Source organism: Quercus robur, chromosome 7, assembly GCF_932294415.1.
Source record: "Quercus robur chromosome 7, dhQueRobu3.1, whole genome shotgun sequence".
Lineage (NCBI taxonomy): Eukaryota > Viridiplantae > Streptophyta > Magnoliopsida > Fagales > Fagaceae > Quercus > Quercus robur.
In genome coordinates, this window is record NC_065540.1 from 46,131,301 (window position 1) to 46,159,123 (window position 27,823).

Genomic DNA, 27,823 nt, shown 5'->3' on the forward strand with positions numbered 1-27,823 from the left:
AAAATAGTATCAAATTTTCTTAAAAGGATTCATTAGCAACTGTCCTAAGAGTACCCATTAACCGGACCCATATATGTATACTATAATATAATTAAAAGGATTCCTCTCTTTGAACTAAACTTTTATGTGGTTCAAAAACACCCTCATTAATGAATGGTAACTTCTCTTATAAATAGGGTCATAAATGTCAAATAAAAAATTTCATTTTAAATTTAAAAATAGAGCTCCTAAAATTTCGGATTTTTTTTCCTTCATATTCATCTTTTTATTTTCTAAAATTTAGCATTTTTTATTCATTTTTCATTTGAATAAAAGAAAAATGCCCCCAATTTAAGATATTGGATTTTATTTTTGAATTTTGAATTTAGCTTTTGTTAGAAGGATGAAATGGTTTAAGTGGAGCAATTTGAATTTTTTTTTTACTAGAGACGTTTTGCTAATAAGCTTGGTAGTGATTCAAACTTCAAAGCACCCTCAGGAGGTGAAGTCTAAGATTGGCCAGTTTTAGGTGGTCAAGCCTAGGACTTATGTTGTTTCTCTTTTATTTTCTCTTATTTTTATTTTCTAAAATTGCTATTACTCGAACTCAACATTCAATTAATCCCTACAACTAGACATGGAAAAACGGGTTGGGACCCAACAACAGATAACCCAATTTAAACGTGATCTCTTTTTAATTTGAAATAAAAACAAGTTGACTTGTGATCCAACTCGTTTTAAAAAAAAAAAAATTTAATACATGGTCGGTTTGCTTGTTTGTTTTGAGTTTTACAGTGCACAACTCAAACTCAATTGACAAACGAATTGAAAGAAGAATGATTGGGGCATTATTCTCACTTGAATAAGGCAATAAGTAAAAAATTTTAGATATTAAATAATAAAATACATGCCAAGATAATCTAGTTGCAGTAAAGTCAAAAACATATATTTGAAATTATAAACATGTATGAAAAGCATCGCTAAGTGTGAAGAGTGAAGCATATTATAAATTTCTCACTTTGTTTTCAAGATTGTAAATATGTTTTTTTTTCTTTGTCAAATTAGCTATCTAACAAGGCATTTGTAATTTCTTGTATGTTTTTTTTCTTTGTCAAATAATTTGTTGCATGACTTACCACATGGAAAACACATTTAAATTTTTTTTTTTTTGAAAAAATACATATCGACCTAACCCAAACCCGACCCACCATTTTGCCACGTCTACCAACAACTCACCAAAGCAACCTCTCTGCCTCCTTATTACAAACTCATAACCCACAATCACCCTATCTAACCCAATTTACTCGAATTACCAAGCCTATACCAAACATGTAACCCATTAGGCCCTATAAACCCCATGCTCTGAAACCCATATTAAACTTGACCCATATGGCCAGACTCATGACAATCCCCTAACCATCAGCCCCCGCTACCACCGCAAGCAACCACATACCACCTCATCTTTTCCCAATTAACCTACCCCCAAAAATAGCAACTCACATTGTAGTTGCCATTTGACATAGAACTCCACATCCTAAACTCAATCAACAGGGGCCTAACCAGCAACAAGCTAGGCTCGATACTATTGAGGCATTGACCAACCTTAAATAACTGATTGCTTAAGCTACGATATCACCCTTGCGAGCCCTTGCACACCGGTGGAGCTAGAAAATTTTCTTTTAGAGAAGTGTGGTTAACATTAATTTTATTAATATGTACATGTCTATTATGAATAAATTATTTTATGTTTAAAAAGAATAAATATCACAAAATTATAACATGACTATTCTCAACATAAAGCATATATATTTTAATCCTAATCCTATTGAATTGCTTTGTTAAAATGTTTAAGATATATTTATAATTATTCTTAGAAAATCTTCTTTGTATAATATTTAAAAGGTTATAATAAATTAAAAATATATATATACGTACATTCTTCCAACTTTTATTAGTATTTTCTAATCACGCTTCTTGTGTTTTAATATTATTCTAATAGGAATTATTTGATTCAGAATTGTTTTAATCATTACTTTCATCCATTGTTCTCGAAATATTATCATTAGGATTCACAGCACTTAATTATAAAGCAAAGAATGTAATATCATTGGCGGAGCCAGGGGGCGAGAGGGGCAGTTGCCCCCTGACTTCTCTAAAAAAACAAAAGCATTTTTATTATGTTTATTATGTACCATGAACCCGTACTATAATATGCTTTGCACATGGAAAAGGAACAAAAAGACAAGTCCCACTTACCATTTTAAACCGACCAATCACTGACAACAATGTATAGAAAACGATAAAGTATATTTATTTGAGTTGAGAGATGTTTTATGTACATGACAAATTATCACAACATTTTTGTAACAATAGAGACTTCAGTCTCCTATTCTTCTCAAAAAAAAAAAAAAAAAAAAAAAGACTTCAGTCTCCTATTGATCAAAATAAAATTAAATAAACTAATAAACTATTAGAATAGGACCTCTCACAAACTAAAGATAATAATTTTATGAAAATATTATGATATTTTATTGTGTCTTTAAATTTTATCTCTAAAAAGTAACAAACTAGTTTACTACTGAAATAACAAGGAAAAGATTCCAAGAAATATCAATCTCTCAAAAAAAAAATTAAAAATTAAAACCTAACTCTATCTCAATTTTCACTTTCCACCACTATTCAACATTAGCATTACTATTTTGAGTTCTTCTCCCGTTTCCTTTTTCTCACCAAAATCTATCCCACATTTTATAGAAAACTAGTTAGGGCAGCATTTGCGCGGCAAATGCTTGCCGTGAAAAAAAAAAAATAGTGATTAAGGTCAATTTCTAGATTTTATTTTTATCACAAAACAAAAGTATAAATCATTTGATTTTTAAAGTACATAGAAATTACATTAATTAAAAGAGATATTAATTTTAAGAATTTTGATAATTATGTCATAAAAAATTAATCTCATTCGTATAAGAATTTTAATTACACACAAAGTTAGGGTAACTATTTAAAATAGAAATATCTATTTTACTATAATAGTTTTTTAGTATCTATTTGCTAAAGGTAATATGTGGGGCCCAATAGTCTATGGGCCCGGCTTGCTCGCTTATAGGGAGTCCACAGGCCCCCAAACTAAAGGAGGCCAGGGCCCAAGCCCAAAAATAGTGAGCCCGATATGGTTCAAAGATACGTCCGAGGACCGCTCCGTCCTCGGAAAGCCCAGAACCCCATTGACGAGAATGGGATACAGGCAAACTTGAAAGATCAGAAAATATCTCACGGAAATAGTCCTTAATACCCTTCATTGACATGACACCGCCCCAAACAGAGCCGGATTTTTAGGCTTTATGGACCATCTCCCACAATTCAGGGATTAGACTGATGGGACAGATATCTGCCCTGGAAAGATCGACCCTACACGTGGACGAAGGACGACGAACGTAGGCTAGTATAAAAGAGAATGTTATGTGACCAAAGAGAGGGGCTCCCTTCTAGCTTCTGGAGAAAGACTTGATGAAAGAGAATGTCTGGATAATACACGCCGGATACCACGTAAAAACCCTCCGACGGGTAACCGGGGACAGCACCATCGCTCATCGGACATGATCCGAGGAGCCGAATCCTTCTAGATACAAGATTGATGGGCCTGAATATCCAGCCCAAAGCTCGTTCTCATACTGGTTCAACTATGGTCCGGCCCGAAATGTCGCCCTGTGATCCAACGCTGGCCTTTCAAGCCCACTCTCTACAAATATTATTGTGAGGGACTTTCCGTGCGCGAGCTCAACGTCGTTGCTGGGCCGTTAAAGATTTTGTGTCCCTACAATTGGCGCCGTCTGTGGGAAAGCTTGCGCGTTAGCACGAGTGGCACATGAGTCAGCCCTCTCGCAAACAGAGATTCACGAGTTTTTCTCATCTCCGGCGACGTGCAGTTGTTGCTCCGCCGTAGGCTTCGTCTAGGGGCTACGCCTTGCACTGCCAACGGAGCGGACAGCTCTAGGGGCTTGCGGCCTCGAGCCAACTCCTCCCTCCCTGGCCTAGGGGCTGACCTTCGAAAAATAAATCAGTATAGAGAAAAGACTACAAAGAAGACATCTTAAAAGTAATGGACAGAACCAAGGCCTTGCATGGTCCTCGGACCCAAGCCTATGGGGAAACCAAGTACAAAGAAGACATCTTAAAAGTAATGGACAGAACCAAGGCCTTGCATGGTCCTCGGACCCAAGCCTATGGGGAAACCAAGTACAAAGAAGACATCTTAAAAGTACTGGACAGAACCAAGGCCTTGCATGGTCCTCGGACCCAAGCCTATGGGGAAACCAAGTACAAAGAAGACATCTTAAAAGTAATGGACAGAACCAAGGCCTTGCATGGTCCTCGGACCCAAGCCTATGGGGAAACCAAGTACAATGAAGACATCTTAAAAGTAATGGACAGAACCAAGGTCTTGCATGGTCCTCGAACCCAAGCCTATGGGGAAACCAAGTACAAAGAAGACATCTTAAAAGTAATGGACAGAACCAAGGCCTTGCATGGTCCTCGGACCCAAGCCTATGGGGAAACCAAGTACAATGAAGACATCTTAAAAGTAATGGACAGAACCAAGGCCTTGCATGGTCCTCGGACCCAAGCCTATGGGGAAACCAAGTACAAAGAAGACATCTTAAAAGTAATGGACAGAACCAAGGCCTTGCATGGTCCTCGGACCCAAGCCTATGGGGAAACCAAGTACAAAGAAGACATCTTAAAAGTAATGGACAGAACCAAGGCCTTGCATGGTCCTCGGACCCAAGCCTATGGGGAAACCAAGTACAAAGAAGACATCTTAAAAGTAATGGACAGAACCAAGGCCTTGCATGGTCCTCGGACCCAAGCCTATGGGGAAACCAAGTACAAAGAAGACATCTTAAAAGTAATGGACAGAACCAAGGCCTTGCATGGTCCTCGGACCCAAGCCTATGGGGAAACCAAGTACAAAGAAGACATCTTAAAAGTAATGGACAGAACCAAGGCCTTGCATGGTCCTCGGACCCAAGCCTATGGGGAAACCAAGTACAAAGAAGACATCTTAAAAGTAATGGACAGAACCAAGGCCTTGCATGGTCCTCGGACCCAAGCCTATGGGGAAACCAAGTACAAAGAAGACATCTTAAAAGTAATGGACAGAACCAAGGCCTTGCATGGTCCTCGGACCCAAGCCTATGGGGAAACCAAGTACAATGAAGACATCTTAAAAGTAATGGACAGAACCAAGGCCTTGCATGGTCCTCGGACCCAAGCCTATGGGGAAACCAAGTACAAAGAAGACATCTTAAAAGTAATGGACAGAACTAAGGCCTTGCATGGTCCTCGGACCCAAGCCTATGGGGAAACCAAGTACAATGAAGACATCTTAAAAGTAATGGACAGAACCAAGGCCTTGCATGGTCCTCGGACCCAAGCCTATGGGGAAACCAAGTACAAAGAAGACATCTTAAAAGTAATGGACAGAACCAAGGCCTTGCATGGTCCTCGGACCCAAGCCTATGGGGAAACCAAGTACAATGAAGACATCTTAAAAGTAATGGATAGAACCAAGGCCTTGCATGGTCCTCGGACCCAAGCCTATGGGGAAACCAAGTACAAAGAAGACATCTTAAAAGTAATGGACAGAACCAAGGCCTTGCATGGTCCTCGGACCCAAGCCTATGGGGAAACCAAATACGAAAAAGCATCACTGGAATCCCCTATATCCCAGTCGATTGCTCAGATGGCTTGCTTAGAAATCATCAGCCTTGGACGATATTCACGCGCTTATCACAAAATATCCAACTGATATCTCGAAACGCACACATAGGACACACCCATTCAAGAAACAGTGTTGTCAAAGAAACAGTGCTCAAAACAAGTAAAGAAATTTCCATTCTTATTACGAAGAAGAGATAGTACAGCGTATAATAAAAAGCTGGAATCAGCCTACGTCGAAGCTTACTACATAAGCAAGAAAAAGAAAAATACAAGAAAGCTGGAGAAAGCCGAGGAGGTATGTCGGAGGAAAGGTTGGCTACAGCTCCAAGACCTTATTCTTCCCCCGCGCTCCTACATGCCCATAACTCAGGCAGCCAAAGAAACCCAACTTGAGCCTGGCACCGCTGAAGAAAAGGTGCAGGGAGTGGGAAACTGAGGGGCTTTCTCTAAATATTCGCCTGCTGCTAAGCAGAGGCGCTGATGGCGGAGAATCTTTCTTCTGACATACCAAAGTGCTGGCATGGACAGAGCCTGCTTTGGATTTTGACTAAAAGCGGGAGAGACATCGTTCCCCCTCGGCGGAGATGGAGAACTCTCCTGAACTTGTGCTTCCTGTGCCCATACCTTACTGTTACAAACCTCATGAAGACACGGCGCTTCTGCGGCGGAGAAAGTTCTTTCTTCCCAACCCTCGCTTTCAACATGTTATGCCAAGAAAGGAGGACTCTGGATAGGGGAGGCGTGATGTAAGAGAAGACCAAAAGGAGGGGTGTATATATAAAGCAACCTTTTCTCCCTCCTATTTATTTGAAAAGACAAGATGATGGCAGTCAACTCACGCGGCGTCCCAAGGAGCACTACAGACAAAGTGGTCTTGGCTCAACTTCCAACGTCAACTGCAACTAAGAGACTCAAGGGGCCTCGTAAATGCGCACCTCGATCCTTGGGGCGTCAGTGAAGTACCGCATGGCCAGAGGCTGCAGAAATATCTCTTAATCTGCAGGTCCATTGAATTCGCGGCCCAGGCCCGCTTTGCGTGGAGGCCCAGGGACACCCTGTTCGGCACCTCGGGAAATGCCTAATGAAAGGGAAAACCAAGTACTAATGCAGACGTTGGTCTTGGACAGAACCTGAGGCTTGCATGGTCCTCGGACTCAGGCTAAAAGGGAAAACCAAGTACTAATGCAGACGTTGGTCTTGGACAGAACCTGAGGCTTGCATGGTCCTCGGACTCAGGCTAAAAGGGAAAACCAAGTACTAATGCAGACGTTGGTCTCGGACAGAACCTGAGGCTTGCATGGTCCTCGGACTCAAGCTAAAAGGGGAAACCAAGTACCGATAAAGACGCAAGTATCGGACTCAAGCCTAAGGGAAAAATCAAGTACATAAGATAAAACGCATAAGTCCTGAACAAAACCCAGGTCTTGCAAAGTCCTCGGGATCAGGCTTCTTGAGAAATCAACTGCCCGAATGAAGAAATTTCTCGGCTTAAACGCTGGAAAAGGTTAAGGCTCGCGTATCATGGAGATGGCAGAACAACCTAATGATCGCCAACCTAAAGAAGCCATTCATCCGGTGGGTAGCACGTCCTCGGATAGCTACTTCTTGCATCTTATCGAAGCATTTAATACCCATCACGGTTAATTTTAAGATAAGTCTCATTCCTCACTGGTCGGATTGTTATGTTGAATAATAATTTTGTTAAAGTCATCGTGGCATCTTTTTATCAATGATTACTTTGACCTTAGTTATTATTGATTGAAATGCTATACTATTATGCCGAGCAGCGCTTTCACATTTGTTAAAATATATAAACAAGACATATGAAATAGAGTAACAATAACTTTTATTAATATAAAAAAATTATTACAATATACAAGGAAGGGCTTAAACAAGCCTATACAAAAAATGAACTGCTAAAACAGTAACAACATCCGTAACACAAGTAAGTAAACCATCAGGTGTCTTCTGAATTCGCCTTCAAAGTCTTTCTGAAATCTATGCCTCAGTACTGCTCACATCAGGGGAGGAACCTTATACAAAAATAATGAAGGAGAAGGAAGAAGAATTGGAAGACATGGAAGCACTTCAGCAAGCTCTTGTCACTGAAGAATGCAAGGGAAAAAGAAGATGGAGGACATGAGCGGGAAGGAGGAGAAGAAGAGGGAAGCAATGAAAAGAAAGTAAAAGGAGCAAAAGAGGGAGAAGAGGAGCCTTATTAGGTATGCTCGTGAGAGAGCAGATGGAGATGACAAGGGAGGTTTTCGACTCAGTCACACCAGAAACGGGGTGTGACGAGTCCCTGCTTCGGATTTTGGCTAAAAGAATGGGGAGGCAAATCTTAAGCCTCCGCCATCCTTACCCCGACCGAGCCATCTCGAGTTTTGTTGGAACATGGCGTTTCTGGGAAAGGAAGGATTTGTTCATGAAGGATTACTATGAGATAAGTACTATTGAATAGGGAGTAACCGGATGGAGGAAGTGGATTCTGGGAAGGACGTGAGGGATTCAGATATGAAAAGGTCACCCTCTGTCTCCTCTCTTTATATAGGGGACGAAGAAGAGGGTATGTGACACATTCAGATCCCCAGGGAAATCCAGAGTATAACGCGCCGCTTCGTTCTCCCACACCATCAGTAACCGTTACATCTGGAAGGTCTCGTAAATGGTAAGAGATTAAAGGCACGTTGCAGATAACCACGCGGCATAACGGCAACGTACGTAAATCCAGGAAAAACGGCTCGTAGACCGGCGCATTCCTCGTGTAGGTGAAGAGTCACCAACGTTGATCAAGGGCCGAATTAAATGAGCCGCAGTCAAGGCTCGGAATCACCAAAACCCACCTTTCCAACCATGACGTTGGACAGCAGGGTTTTGAGGGGCTATTGTGGGGCCCAATAGTCTATGGGCCCGGCTCGCTCGCTTATAAGGAGTCCACAGGCCCCCAAACTAAAGGAGGCCAGGGCCCAAGCCCAAAAATAGTGAGCCCGATGTGGTTCAAAGATACGTCCGAGGACCGCTCCGTCCTCAGAAAGCCCAGAACCCCATTGACGAGAATGGGATACAGGCAAACTTGAAAGATCAGAAAATATCTCACGGAAATAGTCCTTAATACCCTTCATTGACATGACACCGCCCAAAACAGAGCCGGATTTTTAGGCTTTATGGACCATCTCCCACAATTCAAGGATTAGACTGATGGGACAGATATCTGCCCTGGAAAGATCGACCCTACACGTGGACGAAGGACGACGAACGTAGGCTAGTATAAAAGAGAATGTTATGTGACCAAAGAGAGGGGCTCCCTTCTAGCTTCTGGAGAAAGACTTGATGAAAGAGAATGTCTGGATAATACACGCCGGATACCACGTAAAAACCCTCCGACGGGTAACCGGGGACAGCACCATCGCTCCTCGGACATGATCCGAGGAGCCGAATCCTCCTAGATACAAGATTGATGGGCCTGAATATCCAGCCCAAAGCTCGTTCTCATACTGGTTCAACTATGGTCCGGCCCGAAATGTCGCCCTGTGATCCAACGCTGGCCTTTCAAGCCCACTCTCTACAAATATTATTGTGAGGGACTTTCCGTGCGCGAGCCCAACGTCGTTGCTGGGCCGTTAAAGATTTTGTGTCCCTACATAATATATCCACTTACTAAAAACTTCTAAGAATGATAACGAATATTATCATCTTCCAACAATAAGCAATTGAGTTTTGTTAAGGGGAAAAAATAAAAAGATAACAAAAGACATGTGTTATCGATTTTTTCATTAGGTAAATTATAAGTTTCAAAAATTTAAACCTAGAAAATCAATGTTCTTTAGATAATAAATAAAATATTTTATATTATCTTTTCAACTTTCCAAGAATTATTACCATTTAAAACTTAAAATACGTGAAGAAAATTTTTGGGATGTTAAAATTTAGTGGGAATATTTTAGACATTACACAATAAAATATTTTAAGAATCATAAACTTTCACTGGGGTTTAACTAAGAGAATAACAATATGACATATTTGCTATTTTTAAAAATATTAAGGGAAAAATTGCTTGGTTTTAAAGTTTAAGGAGAAATTGTAAACTACCCCAAACATAAAGGATGAAAAATGTTTTTATCCTAAGTTTTTGTTTTTGTGTGTAAAATTATGTGTTTTTACTTAAAATGGTGCATAAAAAAAAATTCAAAAAGTCAATCCAAGAAAATTGTATGTGAAACAGTGAATTTTGGCTCAACAAAGTTGACTAAACCAACAAAAAATTTCTAAAAACATAACAAAGTGGCACAACATTTTCATAATAACTTTACAATTTTATTATATATATTTTTTAACTTGTAAAGAATTAACACCTCAATAGTTTTGAAAATATTGTGACGACAATAAGATGTTTTAACATTTTCACAATACCTTTATTTTTAGTTGTGGTTGGTTCTAGTATGAGATTTTATTATTTTATTTTTACCTATAAGGAATTATCATCTCAACAATTGTGAAAATATTGTGCTAATTTATTGTGTTAATATTTTATTATACTATGAAACGGTGCGAATTGGACAAACTAAAAATAATGTAGCAAACCTACTATAGCTTTACCACATTCACCAAAATAAAAATAAAAAATAAAAAACCACAAGTGAAATAATGCAAATTGAACAATTAAAGTAAAAATATTGTCGCGAAACTACTGTAGCTTTTTGCATTCACTCTTTTTATATATAGATATAATGAACTAATACTTCAACAATTGTGAAAATATTATGACAATTTTTTGTATCATAATAACAACTCCTAAACCAAAATACATGTATAATATATATACTAAAAAAAAAGAAACAAAAACATAAACGTGTAGCTCAAACCAAGCTGGTGTACTAATAAAAAAATAGAAAGAAATATGCTAGCTCATTGAAGTGGTGTGTTTTTCATTGACCAAACTAAAGCTTCTATAGAAAGTACTAAACGGAGCGTTTTTTAGTAGCTAGTGTCCAAAAATTTAACCAAGCCAAAAATGACTGTAGATAATAAAAAATACTTAATGTCGTTGTAATGTACTATAACCCTAAAGCCTCCATTATTTTTTCTATTTTTTCATCCATCTCTTGACTTTATCACAATTTTAAAGTGTTAAGTTTTGTTACCCCCCGCCCCCCCCCCGCCCCCCCCCCCCCCCCCCTTTTGTCATTTAAGAATTTAGAAAAATAGAAAGAAACAAATGTTGAATTCTATATATTTTTTAAAAGCAATCAATATAGTAAAACTATACAACTTTGCATATTTTTAGATTGATTTATTTTCTCAATTTATTTTGACCAACAAATAAGATATCTAAAATTTAAGTATTTAGATAATTTCTAACTTTCATTGTTAGTAATTGTGAATTGGTTATTTGTGTTTCTTTATTTTAGAAAGTACATTTGGTGAACTTGTGGATGTTCTCAGTTTTGATAGTATCTGCCCTCTTGAGGTTGCATGGACACTTGAAGACATTAATTTAAGTTGTGAAAGTTTTAATTCCTTTTCTTTTGTTAGTGTTCCTCTGAAATGTAATAGAGCTGCTCTAGTTCTTTCTAGTGTTGCCAAAGAGAAAGGGGAAACCTATTCTTGGTTTGAAGAATGCCCCTCTTTTCTCTTTTCAATTGTATACTGCGATATTTAATCAATAAAATCTACTATTGATTCCCTAAAAAAAATGATATGAAATACATATTTGTAGTTAACTAAACTAAGTGTAAAAAAAAAATTATAGTTTACATTTATATTAGATTTTGAATGAGTATTAGAATTGTTTAATTCATTATCTTTTCAAGAATAATTTAAAGAATTAATTTTCTATTTGGGGTAGGATCAAGTTACATCTAGTTTAACAATAACTAATATTACACCACCTAATAGCTTTTTATTGGGTTAATATTTTGAAAATCTTATTGTTGAATTATATTTTCTCAACGTTCTTAACATCCATGCCAAATTTCTTATCAATTAGGTGTTATTTACTATTTAATCCATAAACACATCTTTTATGCATAATTCTAAAGTATAAAAAACTCGAAATTTAAATATTTTAGAGCACTTACACCAATGGGTGTATAATGGAAAAATGTGTAAAATTTACATAATTTTTTCTAAAAATGACCCACATTAGTTAGTGCATAATTATGTAAATTTACAAGTTTGCTATAGTAACCATGTAAATTTATACTGATACTATTCATTTTGCATTTAGTTTTTTATTCTTTCTTTACATATTCCAAGGACAAAAGAAGAGAGTGAATGATGGTTGTTGCGTGTGAAGAAAGAGAAACAATTAAAAAAAATCAAGAAAATTTGATATTTTAATGAAATGTAGTGTACAATTAATAATCTGATATGTGGTATTTTGAAAAGTGATATGTAAAATAGAAGAAGTAAATTATTATGCTAAAATAGACATAATTTTTTGCAAGAGCTGAAGCAAATGTTCTTATAAATGAGGTAGATATTGATTTTTAATTATCTTAAAATTTGGCAAGCATGGAAAATCCTATGTACATTTTTCCTAACCCTAATCATGATGGATTGTTGAAATGACTAAAACATCTCCATATACTAGAAAGGTATGGAAAAATAAAATAAAGACGAAAATACACTATTAGTCTCTAAAGTTTGCTTCTAGAGCACTATTGGTCCCTAAAGTTTCAAGCAAGCACAATTGGTTTTTGAAGTTTAAAAAATGAGCACAAGTGGTCCTTCTGTTAACAGTGTTAGTCTCAATGCCTATTGTGACTAATTGAACAATGACTTGACAATTTTTAAGTGACATGTCATCAATTTTGATATTAAAATTTTAAAAATAAAAATCAAGTCTAACGTGTTAGACCTGTTTTGAAACAAGGTCTGCTAAAATCAAATCCCCATATTTTGATGCCAAATCTAAAACTAAAATAAGAAAGAGAGAGGGAAATGAAATCTATCCTCTACCTCTTGTGACCCATTCTTTGCACAGCCATTGGGCGAGAGAGGGAGGACAGCATTATAAAACAGGAATAAAGTAGATCCAAAAGCAATCCATATGACAAAAGACGTTTGGTAAATCTTGTTTGTTGAATCTAATAAGAACTTGCTAGAATATGAATATGAATTGTGGAAAAGTAAGAATGGTGAATGGGAATAGTAGTTGTTGTAGGCCACTTCAAAGGGACTTAGCCTCCATAGAGAAAGAGAGAGATTAAGAGAGAGAGAGGTGCACTAAGTAATTGGTTTATTCTTTATTGATCCAATGTTGAATTATAATCATGTATTTATAGGAGATTAGCTTTAATCTCATTAGTCCACATGGCCTTATCCTATTGGTTATATTATTTCCATGTGCATTAATAATTCCAACATGTATTAAATGTGATTAACATGCTTAGAATTGTAATTAACTAATTAAATCTCAATACAACAATTATTATCCATATGCTTATAGCATTCCTAACAGAATCTAATTGCGAATATATAAACATATACAAATTCTTTTGTCCAACATTTTTACATAATCTAACCAAACAACAAAAGAAAACAATATTATATTCACATAAATTAACAAAAAACTTGTGTTGTTAGCTTGACTTCTGATTTGTGGTTGTGCAATGAATTGGTGACAATGGAACAACCACGAGATGTCTCATTTGAATCATCCCATATCAAAAAATGTGGTCAAGTTGCTTGCACATTTGCTGTGTAAGGGATGGGTTACAACTGGCAGAAGACAACGACTTGGGATTTGGTTTCCTCTCCCTTTCAATTTCAAATTTGGATTTTTTTAGAGTTTCAACATATGGTGTCTACTTCTGATGATAGTTTTTTATCATCAGACCAAGACACTAATAAGTTTTTGGTGTAAGCCGGGACTGAACTTTAGATTTCTTATACAACCATAAAAAATTTTACTAGTTGAATTAACTGGAACTCACATTTCATATTTAGATTTGGAATGCCATTTCATAAAAGTTCTAACATGTTAGATGTGATTTTTAAATCTTTTTAATATAAACATTAAGGCCATGTCACTTGTAAAGTTGTGATTTACAACTATATTTTATGTTGGCTTTATTCCATGACAAAAAGTGTTGTAATTGCTTTCATTTTGTTCCTTGTATTTTGTGGGATTTTATTGTATTGGATTTAATATTAAGTTGGTGAAGAATCGAGCATAAAATGAAAAATCAATGGATTTCACGAGTGTCTCGCTAGGAGCTAACCCGCGAAAGAGTCACGTAAGAAGCACATGCTGGAAGCTGAAGAGTCATGCTAGCCTGAAGGATTTCGTGAGTGTTTCATAGGTAAGGCCTTCTCGCGAGATACCTGCAAAACTCTTTGCCTGAAAGATTTTTAAGTGCGACTTTCTTACCCTTCATCCATACTATATATACCCTCATTACTCACAAAAGCAAGAGAGACCATTTAGAGAGAAAAACCCTAGACATATTTTCTACAACACACACACCCATCCTTTTAGAGAGAGAGCTACTCATCCTTAGTGAGAAATCATTATAGCTTCTTCTCCTTCCCTTTCCCATTGTTATATCTTGAGAGGAGATTTGTACCCAAACACAACCCACACATTTTCAGAGTGTAGAGTGTGTCTTGGAGCTTGGGAAGCTTTGGGGATTTACCAAAAGAAGCCGATGAGGTTTGGCGGATGCAATTGGACGTATTGCGGGATTCGGAAAGCTAGACAAGACACGGTTCCAAGAAGCCTTGTTGGAGTAGGAGCTTTGAGGGTATAGGTACATTGGGTAGATTAGGCTTGGAGGGTCTCTTGCTATTCGTGTATCCCAACTTATTGTCTAGTGGATCGATTTATCGCTTGGAGGGCGGCGGAGAGGTTTTTCGCTGAGTTCTTCAGTTTCCTCTTCGATAACACATCGCCGTGTTATCTTATGTTTGCATCTCTCTTCCCTTACTCTTGTACTTTACTTTTATTGTTTATTGTTCATGTTTATGCACTAGAGTAGTATCTGTTGATTGCGCTTCATTTACTCTTATTTCTGCACTTAGATAAGTTAGAATAAAAGTAATCTAGCCGTAATCTTTTAAAATTGGGGTTTAAACAACTCTTGTGTTTTAACACAAATTTGAGCATTCATCACTAAATACTTGCCACATTGTTCTTCTGTTAGCCACTTAGACATTGAGGCTAACGGTTGTTAACAAAAAAGACAATTACTCTCATTTTTGAAACTTCAAAGGCCAATTGCATCCACTTAAAATTTTAGGGATCAATAATGCTTAAGAGTTAAACTTCAATTACCAATAATGTAGTTTCACCTAAAATAAAATTAAATGATAACATCCTTTTTTTTTTTTGCAAAGAAAAAGATGACATCCATGTGATTGTGAGTAATTGTTATTAATATTGACAAATTCGAACTTTTTATTTTTATTTTTATTTTGTGTGTGTGTTTTATACTTTTATCCTGGACATCATTAAGTAGTAAAGCAAAACTAGTAACTTTTAAAAACCTGAAAGCATTAAAAACAAAAAGTGTATTTGAAAAAAATAATTAAAAAAAAAAAAAAAAGGAAAGAGGATTGAGGAAGAGGAAAACGTAATGGGTGGGGGCGGAATAAAAGAAAGGAGATTCTTAGAGGAGAAGGAAGTGATTGCATTGGACAAGCAAGTAGCGTTGTCCCCTTTCCTGTGCCTTTTTCATTTTCAGTGGGGAGTGGTCAGTGGTCTTTATTATTTTCATTGATCATACTAACAAATTTGATATAGAGAGTTACAGAACAGAGCAGAGAGAAAGATCAAAGCAATGGGAGTGGTGTCGAACAAGATCGATAGGGAGAATCTAAAACCTGGAGATCATATCTACTCCTGGAGTGTCGCCTATGCCTACTCCCACCACGGTGCCCTTTCCATTTCTTCCTTTTTTCCTTTCTCTATATTCTTCATTTTTATTTTTATTATTTTTTGTTTTTGGGGCTTATTAGTATATAGTAATTAGTAATTACTCCTGCATTTGCTTTACTCCTTCATAATAGGATCTTTTTTTCTCATATTTCTCGTTTATTTTGTGTGCGTGTGGACAATGATATTCGGATGGATTACAAGTTAGGTTACAGTCCTCGTCACAAATTTTGATGGAAATTTTACTACTATTTCTGATACTGGAGTTACATTTGTGGACCTGTTTCAGGAAGAATACAATACAAATACCAAAAAAAAGAAAAAAAAAAAAGGTTTATATGGCTCCATCAAATTAGGTGTGGTTTTTTTGAAAAAAATAATATTTATTTTATTTATAATGATGAATTTTTAAGTAATGAAGTTTTAAATTTTGTTGTTTTTTCAAAATATGAATTCAAAGCAAGCTATGATATAACTCAAATCTTTTTTCCTTTTTTTTTTTTTGGATAGAAAAGCCTGCAATTTCATTTAACGTGGGTAGAACCCAGAGAAATTACATCATAGTGAACTTGGGATACAATAAAAGGGGGAGTGTCCTCCACCCAGATAATACAATCTTCAATATCCTTGGCATGTCTAGCCATCAGAAGTGCTGCTTTGTTATAGTCCCTTTGTGCAAATCTTGCTTTCCAGGATCTGAATTTAGGCAGCCATGATTTAGTCCCCGAGATGATTTGCTAGGTTGATAGTGGGGCAGGTTGCTCTGTAGAGAGAGCTTGAATTACCACCTGTGAATCCCCTTCAATAATGACTTCTCTAAGCCCTAGCTCCCATGCAAAAATTAGCCCACACTTCGCTGCCTTAGCTTCGGCCTCTAACAGTGGAGAGCGAATCTTTTCTGACAATGCTCCGCTAATCTCGCCTTTATCATTTCGAACCACCACGCCTAGTCCACATTGTCTTGAGTCCTTGAATGTTGCTCCATTTACATTTACCTTATACCAACATTGAGGCGGGGGCATCCAAGGTTCCTGGGGGAATTCGTGCCTTGTGACTGTGATGGATGCTGCTTGCTTGAATTCTTCCATGTACCTGCGTTCATTATTGACAATCACCCGTTGCTGTTTTGGAGGAGCCACCATGTCTGACATCATCTTTGTTGTTCCAAATGCCCCAGGCCGCAGCAACAAGGATTTCCAAATCAGCATTTTGGTGTTGCTCCCTAATCATCCAGAGTAAGTCACAAAAGTCCTTTGGTTCCCAGGTGCTATTAGGCGGCTTTATTCCAAGGATAGTCCACACTTTCTTGGCTAGGTCGCATCCCCAGAAAGTGCGTCCCGGTGTTTCCATTGCATCGCACATATCACAATCCACGTCAATTGGAACATGGCGCTCTCTGAGGCGAGTCTTGGTGGGGAGGATGTTTTTGCTAGACAGCTAGGCGAAATTTCGGAGTTTGCATGGGCATTTTGGGCTCCAAATAGACTTCCATAAGCCTGTCATTGTTGTGCTGTCCGAATTGTCCCCTGTTTTCGTTGTCCAAAATTCTTTGGACAACACGATATGCACTACGAACAGAAAATATGCCATTTGTAGTGGCTAACCATACGAGTTTGTCTTCAGTGGGGAAGGAGCTGAGAGGGATTCCGAGGATCGTTTCAGCTTCATGTGGGCGAACATATTTCGTATTATCTCTTCTTTCCAAGTGTGTAAGGTTTGATCAATTAGGCATGATACCTGGTTTCCTTCGTGGAGATTCTTCCTTGGGCTAATGGGCTTGAAGTGTGTGGGTGTTGGCATCTATTTGTCCTCCCATATTTTGACCTTGCTGCCATTTCCGATGCTCCATTGTGCACCCTCTACCACTATCTCTTTAGTAGCCATAATGCTTCTCCATGTAAAGGAGGGTTGATTACCTAACTCAACCTCGAGGAATGTGGAGTGCTCAAAATATTTGGCTTTAAAGACCTAGTGAAAGAGTGTGCTTTGATTCTATAGAAGCCGCCACCCTTGTTTTGCAAGAAGAGCTAAGTTGAAGGCCTTTAAGTCTTTGAATCCCATCCCCCCATCTGCCTTTGGCCTGCAAAGTTTATCCCAAGCAATCCATGGAAGCTTTCTCTCATCCTTTTTTTGCCTCCACCAAAACCGGCTAATCATGGCTCTAAGCTCTTTGCACAACGAGTCCGGGAGCTTAAAACAACTCATAGAGTATGTTAGTGTGGCCTGAGCTATAGCTTTAATAAGCGTATCTCTACCAACACAGGAAATCAACTTCCCTTTCCAACTTGCAATCTTCTTCCCCACTTGGTCTTTAATTTTGTTGAAAGCTTTCTTTTTCCCTTTGCTGACCAGGGAAGGTAGTCCCAGGTATTGTTCATGTTGCTTAATGACTTGCGCTCCGAATAACCCTTTGATGGAATTTGACTTCCATAGTTATGTTCTTGTTGAAAAATAGGGATGTTCTTTCCCTGTTCATCTTCTGCCTAGACACAATTTCGTATTCACGGAGTATTGATCAAACGTTAGAACATTCGGTCATTTTGGCTCTACAAAATATAAGGCTATCGTCAGCAAGTAGTAAGTGGGAGATCCGTGGCGCTCTTCAACACACTGAGACACCATTGATGCATCCTAGGCTCCCCTCTCGCTTTAGCATGGCCTAGAGGCCCTCATCGCATAATAGGAAAAGGTACGGTGATATGGGGTCCCCTTGTTGGATGCCTCTAATCGGATGGATTAGGCCTTTAGGTTCCCCATTCAGGAGCACAGAGTATGAGACGCTTTTTATGCACATCATCATTAAGGATATCCACCGGTCGTGGAAGCCCAGCTTCTCCATAATCCTTTCAAGGCAAGACCATTCAATTTGATCAAACGCCTTGCTCATATCAAGCTTGATTGCCATGAGACCCTCATTCCCTTTACTTCGTTGATTGATGCAATGCATTGTCTCAAAGGAGACAAGGACGTTGTCGGTGATTAACCTGTCCGGTAGAAAGGCACTTTGTGACATGCTAATGATGTGGGGCAGGATTTTCTTAATCCGATTAGACAGTACCTTAGAAATGATCCTAGATAGCACATTGCTGAGACTTATGGGTCGGTAGCTCAAATCTTGTTTTGGAAACATGATTTCAATTCAAAATTTAAAGAAAGACAATTCTCCCAAATAATTTTACCACAATACTATTTTGAATAAATTAGTATTATTTTTCAACAAAACCCAATTAGGTGCAATATTTATAGATTCTATACCATTTGTGTAATATACTCACATATGTCAAATTTTATGCCAATCAGATATTATTTATTATTTGACCCATAAACTTATATTTTATGCATAATTTTAGACTAAAAAAACTTGAAATTTAAACATTTAATTGATAATATAACTATTGAATCATTGATCTTTGTTTTTCTAAAAATTTTTTTCTAAAAATTTTGCAAGTATGAAGGGTATAATAAAAAAAAGTAAACTAATGGCGGATTTGTCAAAACTTTCATCCAATAAACAGATATTGAATGGAGTTGTAAACTTGAGCTGCAACTAAGTTTGTTGTCAAATTTTCAATATGTCCTATTACCTATGTCTTTTTTCACTCGGAAATGATTTTGTATATATATATATATATATATAGAGAGAGAGAGAGAGAGAGAGAGAGAGATACAAGTTCAAATTACACTTAGTGTAACTTCAAAAGAGTTATACATTTTTTGAACCATTGATTTCATTTAGATCTAATGGTTAATAACACACAATCTATCATGTCATCCACTTTCTAAAAATAAGTGATAGAGCATTATAGTCATCTTTTTCCTCCGGTCTCCTTCTAACATATTCTAATCCTAGTTCTTGCTTTATTTATTTATTTTATTTTTTTACATATCTGAATAGATGAGCTCATGAACTTTTTAAGTTCTAACTTGTTTAACAACATTCCCTCAAAAATTAAATTGGTTCATGCTAACTAGTGTCTTTAGGGTAATGGTTAACAATCCATTTTAGGAAAGTTTTGACACCGCTTTGATGAGAAATTAAAAAAACTATTAAAACATTAATTATTTTTTTCTTTTCCCATAAAAACTTTCTCTAAATGAATTGTTAACCATTCCCTCAAAAATTAAATTGAATAATGCTAACTAGTGTCTTTAGGGTATTGGTTAACAATCAATTTTAGAAAATTTTTGACACTACTTTTATGGGAAATGAAAAAAGCTGTCAAAATATTAATTGCTTTTTTTCTATTCACATAAAAACTTTATTTAAATGAACTATTAACCATTGCTCTAAGGGCATCCGTTAGCATTTCCCAATTAATTTTGTATGAGCTCATGACCCTTTAAATTTTGGAAAAACACTCCCTCAGAAATCAAAGTCCGTTCATTATTTTAAGCTAATAAATATACTTCAATGTTCATGGGTTGAAATGATTATAAGTTTCTATCTACAAGAAAGTGAAAGTAAACTTACATTAAGAGAAACTAAATAAACCTCAAGTTCAGTTTAGTTTATAAGGGACTCTTCAGTACTGACAAGGTACTCAAGAAAAACAAATAACGTCGTTTTTAATAGTTTTCTAAATTGGTATTCAAACCGGATCTCCCTCACTCCTTTGCCAAGTGACAGAAGATTCTAACCATTAAAAAAGTTAAAATTTTTGGCCTTAATTGGTTTTGGACTGATTACTAAAACTTTATTATAATTCTGAATTAATTTAACAAGCTAAATTTAACATGTAGCTCCAATAAGTTGTGTGGGTCAATGCAGGAGAGGGAGGTGGTTTCTCACACACACAATAAGTTTTGTTGAACAAAGAGGTTTGTGGGTCCCGTGAATAGTGCACGGGACCTACTAGAAAGTTGAAACGTGCTTGTCAAAAAAAAAAGAAAAATGCCTAAACGCCTAGATACAAGCACAATCCAAATGCACAATTAGGGCTTGTTTGGTATATGTGTTTAAACACATATTTTCAGTTTTTAAACAACATTACACATATTTCCATATACTTTTTTACCTATACGTATTTCCAAAAAATACAAACAACATTACTAGAACAATATTACCAAATGACCCCTTAATTATTCTTGAATGAGAGAATTTAATGACTTCAATGCATTTACATTACTGATTTTAGAAGGTTGATAACATGGCAGCTTGTGTGTCATTAACCATTAAATCTAAATAAAATCAATGGTTCAAAAAAGGTGTAAAGTTAAACCAGTTGGGGTTGATTACAATGCCGAAATCCTAATCAATGCCTAGTTACCTTTATCTAGTTATACCAGCAGGAAATTTGAAAAACAAAAGGGTTATACTTTGTGTTTGATTGAATGAACGCAATCTTCTTTTCTTGGAAAATTGCTTTTACGGCAAGTGTTGATTTCTAGTTTGCCTGATGTATGTATATTATAATTTTAGTTATTTTAAGTAAAAACAGCTAGATTCTACTTTGTAACAACAGGGATATATGTGGACGAGGGAAATGTTATCCACTTTACTCGGGGAGAAGGCCAAGAAATTGGTACAGGAACTGGGCTAGACCACGTCATTGGGAGCTCATTACCTCAACATCCTTTGGACAATGCATGCCCAATATGTAGTGATCAATCAAAGAGTGATAGAGTCATCTCTTCTTGTATGGATTGTTTTCTTTCAGGTGGAGATCATCTCTACCGCTATGAGTATGGTGTCGAACGAACTGTCTTTCTTGCAAAAGCTGATGGAGGTACCTGCACTCTTGTTTCATTTTCATCTAAGTTAGCAAACTCGCCCGAACAAGTTATTCATCGTGCCATTTATTTCCTCCGAAAGGGCTTTGGTGACTATGATGTTATCAAGAACAACAGTGAAGACTTTGCATTATGCTGCAAAACAGGCTCGCAAGTCATTCCTGCGGGCCAGAGTGGGCAGGCAGCATCCTTTCAAGCTGCTGCTTGTGCTGGTGCTGCCCTTTCTGTATCACTTGCGTTAGCCCGTTCTTCACCGCTTGGAGCTGTTATTACCGGTGTTGCCGGTCTAGCGGCAAGTTATGGCACATACTGTGTCCATCGTTACATTAATGATATTGGAGTACGCGCAGATGTCGAGGAAGTTGTTTTAGAGGAAGAAAATTGATCATCTGTTTCCGCCGCCTGCAGTGGAACACTCGCTGCATGCAGCAGAAGCGGAAACACAAGGTACCTTCTCCCAGAGTAATTATCTTTTGGCATGCTCAAGAGTTATATACGAGGTTTGCAAGAATTTGATTATTTTGGTGGCAATTGATAACAGCTTGTCATGCAACGAGCACAACCAAAATTATATCAGAATTTGTTGTGTGTTTTAAGATAACAGATTTTATTTTTGAATTTTGAATTTAGTTTTTATTATGATTGATGATGCTTTGGTATGTAATTGCGCCTTAATATAATCTTTTTTTTTTTTTTTTTGAGAGAGAGTTTTAACTTATAGCATCTGCTTCTGATGATAGTTTTTTATCATCAGACCAAGACACGAATCAGTTTTTGGTATAAATGAGAATTGAATCTTAGATCTCTTATACAACCATCAGAGACTTTACCAGTTGAGCTAACTGGAACCCACCATTTTAATGTAATCCTTGAAACTTATTAGAAAGATAAAATAGTTTGAGTGGAGCAATTTGAGTAATTTTTTTTACTAGAGATATTTCACTAAGCTTGGTGGTTATTCTAAGCACCCTCAGGGGGTGAAGCCTAGGATTGGCAATTTCTAGGTGATCAAGTCTAAGACTTATGTTGTTTCTCTTTTATTTTCCCTTATTTTTATTTTCTAATCTCCACAATTGCTATTATTAAAACTCAACATTCAATTAATCCCAACAACTAGACATGTAAAAAGGGGTTGGGACCCAATAACGAATAACCCATCCTAAACATGAAAATTTTTACTTGAAATAAAAACGATTTGACTCATGATCCAGGCCGTTTTAAAAAAAAAAGACAGTTGGTTTATTTGTTTGTTTTGAGCTTTACAGTACGCAACTCAAACTCAATTGATATAATACTAATGCCACGTGATTATTATTATTATTATTATTATTATTATTATTATTATTATTATTATTATTATTATTATTAATAAATAAAAAAAACTATCAATTTTTTAATGTTTTTTGGATAATGCCATTTGTAGGGGCGGGCTATGGTCCTCTAGTCCAAAAGATGAATGGATTAAGGTCCAAAGAACCCAGTACAATGAATTTGTAATGAGTGGGCTTGAAAGCTAGGCTTCAATGGGTCCAAGAGCATGTGCAGTGAATCAAAGGTAGCAAGAAAGTCAAGAAGAACAAGTTCTAAGTAAAGAAAACCTTCCTTGGCAAAATCCGAGGAGATTGATCTTAGAATATATGTTCCTTTTAGACTTGGATATTACAGTTCTTGTTACTACAGTGTTTTCTCCACAAATTTTTCGATCCCTTATCCCTGGTGGGTCTCTTACATTATATAGCCCCCCTTAGATGATCACGGCCCTCTATTTGTTGATCATCCAGTCTGCTACTTGAGTGTTTATCCCATCAGACACATTCCCAAACCCTTTGTGAGTTGCAGCAGCCAAAACAGTATTGTTCAAAAGTCTTCTCCACATAAATGCAGTCAGGAGATTTGGTGGGACGCATTAAATGTGTTGGCAACCACCAACCCTTCAGTCATGTCAGTGCTAACTCCCTACTCAAAACTCTTTCTTTTTAGTATGGCCTCTCCTGGTGACGTGGCCCTATTGTGCGTGGGTGTGGCTTCCTCAGCATGATAATGGCTCTTCTCAACCACGTGTATGACACGTGGCAAATTACCTTATTGGAATTCTCGTACCCCGCAATAGTCCCTAAAAACTCCGATTTTCTTCCTCCTATTCAAGGAGAAAAATGGGGTTTTGATTTTGGGCAATTGACTCAGCACGTTTCTTTGACTTCCACACATGAGAATGTCGCTTCGTGTGTCCTGTAACAGTTTCTGATGTTTTGGAGTTCGCGATGTCTCATTAAATGCTCTAGGTGGCGCTTTGTTCCCCACATCCTGCAGTGAGATGGAGATCCTATGGTTGGCATTTTTCCTCAAATTTTGGGCGGGATAACTCCCACCCAATTCCGCCTCCTATATAAGGCACCTAGAGAGTTTATTTTTCCCACTTCACAAATCTTCGAACTCCTCAGACTTCCTAAACTCTCAAGCTCTCCATGACTTCCTAGATCTTCAGACCTTCAAGAAGCCCTCAAAGTAACCCTCGTCCTTATTCTGTAAGTTTCCTTGTTCTTAGGCTATTTTCTCCTTAGCTAGCCTTCTTAGCGCTTTACTTTTTCTTCACAAATACCTTCATCACTTCTTCTTAGTCTGCTCCAATGGGTAGGTTCGCCCACCTAGTAGATTCTCCCGTTGCTATGGAGAGGTTTAGGGCTAAATACCACATTCCCCAGGGAGTTTCCTTGAGGTATTGTGCTTTGAGGCAGTGGCTCACCCATAGGAATGAAGGGGAGGTCATAATTCCCATGATTGTCCATGGCAAGCATTACTAAGTACATTCTCTAGCAGCTAACTGATCTCCTTGTATTTCTCCAATGCCATACTTTGTTGGGAACTTAACAGACAGGTGGTAAGTGGACGTTGCAACTCTCCAACTATTCAGAGTTGGTCCTCTAATGATGGCATTATATGAAGACGAACAATCCATAACAAGGAAATTTACTTCCTTATTGATTTGCCGAAGAGCCAACCATGACTAGTAGGGAGATTGTACCTAATGGTAGAACCTTCATTCCTCCAAACCCAATCAATGGCACATTCACTTGATAAAGTAACTCCTTGTTGATCCTCACCTGTTGAAAGGCTAGATAATAAAGGATGCCTGTTGAACTCCCATTGTCTACTAACACCCTTCTGGTCGAATAATTTGTAATCGTCAAAGTGATGACAATCGCATCTTCATGAGGATAGTGCAATCATTTGGCTCATCTTCTTTGATTATCCTTGGTGGTCGTCTAGACAGTTGAACATTTTGGACGACCCGTAAATAGGTCTTCTTAGCCTTGGAAGAGCTTCCTATAGACATGCCCCCTACAATCATCTTTATTTCTCCACACGGTGGACGTACTAGTTCCTCCACTTTACCTTTCATTGGTTGTCTCTCGTCCTTATGATCTCGTCAAAGCAATTTTCCTTGTTTGATAAGAACTTCAATCTGTTGCTTTAAGTCATAACATTCATCTATATCATGCCCATGGTCACGATGAAAGTGACAATGCTTGCTTTTATTCCTTTTGCTAAGATCTCCCTTCATTCTTTCTAGCCACTTCAAAGATGGATCATCCTTTATCTGCATCAACACTTAATCGAGCGAAGTATTCAAAGGAGTGTAGTTGGAATATCATCCTGAGGACGACCCTGTCTTCTTGCCATCCCAGTCTTTTTTCTCCCCCACTTTGGCTTTCTTTGGACGAGGACCTTGTTCCAGGTGGTGCACGTAACTATTCTCTGGTCATTCACCTTTCTTTTTCTTCTTAGCAATAATGGCATCCTCTGCATTCAAGAAACTTTGGGCTAAATGTATCAACTCTACCATTGTCTGTGGCTCCCTATCATATAGCTTATGAATGAATAGGTCCAAGCTAACTCCATTGTAGAAAGCTGCCAAGAGCTTGTCGTCCATCTCATCCACTAATAAGGCTTCTCTATTGAAATGACTGATAAATGAGTGTAGAATTTCGTTCTCTCCTTGCTCTATGCTCAACAAATTGGACGAGGAATGTTTCTGCCTTTGTCCACCTACTAAGTTGTTAACAAACAACTTACTTAACTCCTGGAAAGAAGTTATAGTGTTTGGCAGTAATTTTCTGAACCACACTCTAGCCGGTCCTTTCAAGGTCATAAGAAAGGCTCTACACATAATTTCATCTGGAACACCTTCTAGATGCATGGTTGTTTTGAACGTGGCAATGTGATCACAAGGGTCGCATGTCCTGTCGTATGAATCTAGGGAGGGCATTTTGAACTTGGAAGGTAAGGGATGGCTGGTGATGGATGCAGTGAAGGGGGAATCTGTTCTGTGGACGAGGTCATCCACGTAGTTTTCCCTTCTCATGGAATCCTTCATTTCTTCAATTGCTCTTTTCATTTGGTCCATCTCTCTCTCCAAATGTGGTACCTTTCGAGTAACAATAACCCTGGAATGGTCCCCTTTAGCATTGTTCTCAACACCTTCACATCCTGAGTTCTGACCTCATTCTCCACCATGTTGTTGACGTTGCCTATTAACTTCCCTAGTTAACTCTTGGTTTTGTTGTGTAAGTTTTGTCATCATTGCTGCCATGAATTGTAACTATTACTAGACGGTCATAGGGGGTGGTGGTGCGTAATTTGAGTGACTGGAGGCGTTTCCACTCTCTTGGTGTCCTGGACTAGTAGCCATTGACCTTGTCCGAACCATGCAGCCTTTTTATCTTGGAAAATAGAAAAGTTGATAGAAACTCTCTTACTTTCCCATAAACGACGCCAACTAATGAAAACAAAAAAAGTTGATAGAAACTCTCTTACTTTCCCACAAATGGCACCAACTGATAAAGCATGAAAATCAGTAGGTTAAAATACTTCGGGCTATGGTAATGGCTGTGTATCCTGGAAAGAAAGGAAGCACTATCAAAGGTGACTAGTGTGACCCGGCCAAGGACCCTTCGACGGTTAAGTCAGTTTTCTCTCTAAGACACAAGGAAAGAAGATAGTGAATGGTTAGAAATTACCTTAGGTGAATGGATTTTACTCCTTTTATAGAGAGTTAGACGTGGGTCTACTTGTTTGGATCCATTACCATTATGGGTAATGCTGGCAGTTGACAAAGAAAATGGGTTGCATAGGGCGTTGTAGATGGAATTTCTTCCACGTATCATGCAATGTGTTGTATTCTACTCATGTGAATCTAATGGAGGAATTTCTACATAACTCACCAAGTATAATTCACTCGTCCATGTACATGTCGTCTGTCGATATACTCGTCTATGGAGAGTTCTATTCGTGGCATGACTTGGTTGTCTATGGACGAGTTCTTTTATGTGTTCTCATTCTTGGAAGAGCTAATATAACTTCTTCTTTGTTTTGGACGGCTATGCAAGGACGAACAACACTTAGTGCTTATCCTCATTGGCCATGTTTTGTAAACGTGGCTATAGGTCATCCTTAAAAAAAAAAAAAAAAATAATAATAATAAATAAATTTGGTTGGACCTATAGCCACATTTTTTAAACGTAGCTATAGGCCCTATCTAAAAAATGCGGCTAAAAACACTTACAAACGTAGCTATAGACTTAACATATAGACACATTTTCAAAACGTGGCTATAGGTCAGCTATAGCTGCGTTTTTTGTAAATGCGGCTTAAAAAAATGGGGCTATAGTCCGCATTTTTTTGTAGTGTTTCATAATTTTTTTTTCTAAGAAAAATTTATTGAGAACAATCCATATACAACAAGTTGCTTAAGCTGAAAATCATAGAAACAAAACCCTCTTAACATCAAAGAAAATTAGAACAAGCTGCACCTATACAAAAAACACTTGATGAAAATCAAATATAGATATATGAACTCTCACAAGCACATACAGAAGAAATAAAGGATACATCCAATACAGAGGTCTTTACTCCTAAATGCTGATAATGTCCACAAATCTAATGGTCATTGGAAAGTTGAGGGTTAATGAGAATGAGGAAGTTAATTCGATGTGGGAAACAAAAAAAATTGTCATTTGACCCTTTTCTTTTAAGGAAAAAAAAAAAAAGTCATTTGACCTTAGAGTTATTGAAATGTGATATGAGACTTCTTCTTTTTTATTTTTTGGGGTTAGATGTTTTATCTTACCTTTTTAACACAGATGACTTCTCCTATTTGAATTCCAATACCTCTAAATATACCTCTACATGAGAGTTAGATAAAAAATCAAGAGCTGAAATAAAGAATTGGGACATAATCTCTATCTCACTTTTAAACATTATGATACTAAGCTCAAGATAAATTTAAAAAAAAAAAAAAAAAAAATTCTCATTGCAAGCGAGAAGCGCGTATGATAAGGCAAGTGAAACAACATGGGTCTAATTATAACACTCATATACTTTCGGGTTTAATTTTTTATTTGTGAAATATATGATTTAATTGAAACCACATTTATTTATACTATTGTTTAAGTACTGGACATTTTTTAGTTCCAAATACCCTTACAACCTACGTTTAAGTAGAGACAAAATTTAGTA

The 27,823-nt window shown here is 37.3% G+C and overlaps 2 protein-coding genes across 2 annotated transcripts in view; both read left to right on the forward strand.

The window, feature by feature from the left end:
- LOC126693682 (uncharacterized) overlaps nucleotides 1-27,823 on the forward strand; it is a 40,760-nt gene that overhangs the window by 4,222 nt on the left and 8,715 nt on the right. The window lies entirely within an intron of this gene.
- On the forward strand, nucleotides 15,330-21,971 carry LOC126693681 (protein LEAD-SENSITIVE 1-like). Its single transcript, XM_050389781.1, has 2 exons — nucleotides 15,330-15,576; nucleotides 21,040-21,971. The coding sequence occupies exons 1-2, from the start codon at nucleotides 15,483-15,485 to the stop codon at nucleotides 21,690-21,692; spliced, it is 747 nt and encodes a 248-aa protein (XP_050245738.1). The 5' UTR covers nucleotides 15,330-15,482; the 3' UTR covers nucleotides 21,693-21,971.